At 51.4% G+C, this 4,065-nt stretch overlaps 1 protein-coding gene across 1 annotated transcript in view; it reads left to right on the forward strand.

Moving 5' to 3' along the window:
• The window catches only part of DENND1A (DENN domain containing 1A), a 165,065-nt gene that overhangs the window by 158,295 nt on the left and 2,705 nt on the right, over positions 1 to 4,065 (forward strand). The window contains exons 24-26 of the mRNA XM_017745390.1: positions 1 to 38; positions 2,337 to 2,592; positions 3,443 to 4,059. The exon at positions 1 to 38 is cut by the window's left edge and continues 1 nt beyond it. Coding sequence (XP_017600879.1) covers positions 1 to 38; positions 2,337 to 2,592; positions 3,443 to 4,059 — 911 coding nt within the window. The remainder of the gene's footprint in view (positions 39 to 2,336; positions 2,593 to 3,442; positions 4,060 to 4,065) is intronic.

A 4,065-nucleotide genomic window follows, 5' to 3' on the forward strand; every position in this document is an offset into this window, starting at 1 on the left:
TTCTCTGAAAACTTTTTCTTCTCTGCTCCTTTCGAATGGTCTATCCTTTACTCTTTTGTTGTGTTCATGCCAGCTTCAAACAGTGGGGTTTGCATTGCTCAGGGCACCTGCTCCTGTTCTGGGATTTTGGAGATACTCCTGGGGTCTCTGTGCAGTGCTTGATGAATGGCCAGCATTTCTCCTGCTTGTTTGTTTTGATGTTGAGCAGCATGAAAAAGCATCCTCCTGCATGAAACACTGCAGCAACACACAGCTTATGGGCTTCCATCGACTCGAGCTCTGTGGGATGTCACCCTTCCATTTGTCCTTTGTTCCAACATGCTGCTTGTGCTCCTGTCCAAACCTTCCGCCGTTCATTCTTGTGTGGTGCTGCTGTGCTTTTGGGTTGTCCTGTGCGCCTCGTTCCAGTGCAGTTGTCAGCCTTTTCCAGTGTCACCTGTTTGAATCCAGCCTCTCTGGCTCTCTGTCAGGTATCACATCCCTGCAGGTGTCCTCTGAGGGCATTGAGTACAATCTGACAATTATACAAGAAGCAGGAAGTTTGTTGTGTCTATTTGTATCCAGCTTTTGCATTTGTAACTTGTACATTCCCAAACCTCTAACTCAGTCTTGAAAGATGGTGCTGAACAGCCGGGTCACAACTGCTCATTGATGCTGTGGCTGGAGGGTTCTGTCCCCTGCCCACGGTGCCCGTGGTAGGGGAAGGAGCACGGCCTGCCCAGGGTGCCCATGTGAGGCGAGAGGGGCCCTGCCAGATGCGGGTTCAGCTGCACTAAATCCCTCTTGCTGCCTATTGGAACATCCCAACCCCAGCGGGCAGCTCTGAGCTGAGCCCTCACTGAATGTCAGCAGAGGATTTGTTATTTCCTAACTTCGCCTGCTCGAGGATTTCTAGGGGATGAAAGGGAGATAAATTGCACAGAGCTGCATTCATTATTTTAACAAATGCAGTCACTGGTTTGACCAGAACCTTTGGGAAGAGGCACTGGGGTACCGTGAGCTGCTGCTTCAGAAATCCACATGATGCCACATCCAGGCAGTTCAGGAGCTGGGAGATGGATGATGCCCAGTCACAGCTGAGCAGCTGAAGCCTGGCAGCCACAGCTGGGTCAGACCAGGCTGGAGAAGGAGGTTGCCAGTGGGACAGAGGGGTCTGCAGTTGCTGAAATCCATTGTGTGCTGCAGACACAGGTTCAGGGGCTGACAGGGAAGGGGTGTGACTGCAGGCAGGTGGGATGGAGAGGTTCAGTAGGATAGGGCCAGAAAATGTTCCCCCACTTGTGTTTCGGGTAAAGGAGACCAGTTTTGTTTGCAGAATATCCCTTAGGGAGTTGCAGTGTGACCTAGAGTGATGTGAGACTAAAGACACAACCAAAGTTTGTGAGATCCCCTCCTGAGGCCGTGTGCCATCACTGTCTGCCTGGTACCTGCAGTGCCCCTGTCCTGGTGCGGGCTCAGTGCCTGCTGTGTGTGTGCTGGGGAGGGAAGCCAGCTGGGCTCTGTGTGAATTTGCATGATATAGGTGTACTATGATAAAATATGGAAAGGGGAGGAAGGTTCTTCCACAGGATGTGTTTTTGCAGGTCTCACAAATATTTTCTTTAAATTGAAGGCTTGTTTAAATGCCACAGTACAACTGGCTGCCAGTCAGGTGCCAATCCCTACAGCCATGTGTGGCACTTGTTTGTTATTAATTGGATGCACATCGTGCTGCTGTTCTCTGTACACACACCAAAATGCAAATGGGCTGCTTCAGTTTTTTGCTGAGGTATGTGCAAGAGAAGCATCCTGCTAACTCAGCCTTGGCTGGGAATGCAAAGGAGGTGTCTCCGTAATGGATTGTGGTGTTTCTTGATAAGATGACACCAATGAAATCATTGGAGCCTGCACAGTGTTCCCAATTATTGCAGGAAAACACTGAGTTATGTTGTGTGCTGAGTTAGCTCAAAGCCCAAGGATGTCAGTGCCTGCAAACATGGGGTGCAGAGGCGTGCCTGGCCCGAGGGGAGCCCAGACAGCCAGCATGGGGAGCTGGTGTCCCATCATCCGTGCTCTGAGAGCTCCCTCCTCAGCCTGGCTGTGCCTGCATGACCACAGCTTTCCTCTGAGCAGTTCCCACTTGGCTCTTGCCCTTCTGAGCACCCTCAGGTGCCAGGTCTCCTCTGCATGTCCCCCTGCCCTCGGGCACTGCTCCCAGCCTGCTCTGCACGGAGGCTATCTGAGCTGTATTTGCTACTGGGGAGCCCTTTGTAACACATCCAGCTTTAGGGAATTGTGTTCAAAACAAAGAATTAGAAATATGGTCATTTGCAACGTGATTTTTGGTTCTGTGCCAGGCCTCAGCCGTACCGGGCTCTGAAGGAGTCGGACAGTGCTGATGGAGAGGACGTGGGCAGCCCGGAGAAAGCGAGAGAGCCGCTGCCCCCGAGCCCTCTGCTCTCCAGCAAGGCCTCAGAAGTCAACCTCCTGGAAGATCTCTTCCCCAGCTTGGAAGTAGAAGCCCAGCCCCAGCCCCTCAGCCAGGCCAAGAGCCTGGAGGATCTGCGGACGCCCAAGGAGGAGGCGGAGCAGCGCTGCTCCTTTGAATACCAGGTCAGGGGGTTCCTGTGTCCTGGGGGTGGCCCAGAGCTCATTCTGAGGAACTTTTTCATATTATTAGGTGGATCCTAATAATAATCATCATCATCATCTGTTTCCAGGGGTTTGCTCATGTGTTTCAAAATTAATTGCTGAATTAAGAAATGGCTTAAATGCGACTCAGTTATAAGTAACTGTTTCCTCTAAAGCCTTTCCTTCTGAAGGAAGGAATATTTGCCCTGTTCCTCAGAATCTGTTTTTCCAGTGGCTGTCACACACACTTATCTTTGAAGTTGATGGTCAGCAGTGAGAATAAATAATTGGTAATTTTCAGGTGCCCTCCAAACTTTTTTTTTTTAATCTGGCTATTTTGGGCTAAGCATCATTTGAACAATCTCCCTCTGAAGAAAACAGGATTGTTTGTGAAGGTCCATAGCTCAGAAAGTGTTAAACTAAAGCAGACTCCAAGATGTTCATCTGACATTAAAGAAGCAAATGCCATTTCTACCTTAGAATAATACTGAATTTAGTGTTACAGTCAGATATTTCATTTGTCAGCTTTTTCCATGCAGCAATTAAGGCTCCTCAGCTTCTGTGCCTTGGACACAGGTATGTGCTCTTTACTGGGCTGTGACAGATGCACAGCATGTCCCAGCTGAACAACCCCTTGGAGGCAGAGCTGGAATTGGAGCTGCAGAGTTCCTGGCTGGTTCCTGTCTGTCCTTCCTGGTCACATGCTCTTGTCCCTTTGCACTGCCTGCAGCCTGGGGACAGATCCTCTTCCGTCACAGCAGCCTGAACTCACTTCCTGCTCTGTGTTGGGGGGACATCACTAAGAGTTAATGCTTGTTCTGCTCTCTTGCAGAGAATGGATCTTGGTGTGTCCGAGAGGAATAGGATTGTGCCAAGCATGAAGCTGTCCCACCCTTACAACAAGCTGTGGAGTATGGGCCATGATGATATGGCTATTCCCACCAAATACTCCCAAAGCTCACCTGAAAGACCCTTGGCTGCGCTGGGTAACATGCCCCCCATCACCAGGAGACCCCAGAGCAGGGACAGTGGTCTGGCTCCTGCAGAAAAGGATGAATCCAATCCTGCCATTCAAGGGAATATCACCATTCCTAGGCCACAGGGAAGAAAGACTCCAGAACTGGGGATTGTGCCACCGCCACCAGCACCCAGAGCTTCCAAGCACCAGGCTCCAGCTGGGTCAGCGGAAGTCCTCACCACTCATGGGCGCAGCCCCTTGGTTTCAGATCTTATCCCAGAGCCCTTTGGGGCTGGGAATGTGTCCTTAGACCCTGAAATGCAGCAGTCTGTAAATCCCTCCTCTCACCCATCACAGCTGCTGTGCAGTGCTGCAGGCACTGCTGAGATGCTGCAGCCCGTGCGGGTGAAGACGGAAGGTGCAGGTAACGAGGGCGACCTCCTGCTGAGCCTCCTGGACCCGCTGAGAACCGCGGGCTGGCCAGGCAGGGCCCCGCA

The sequence above is a fragment of the Corvus brachyrhynchos genome, unplaced genomic scaffold (genome assembly GCF_000691975.1).
Source record: "Corvus brachyrhynchos isolate BGI_N302 unplaced genomic scaffold, ASM69197v1 scaffold59, whole genome shotgun sequence".
Classification (NCBI taxonomy): domain Eukaryota; kingdom Metazoa; phylum Chordata; class Aves; order Passeriformes; family Corvidae; genus Corvus; species Corvus brachyrhynchos.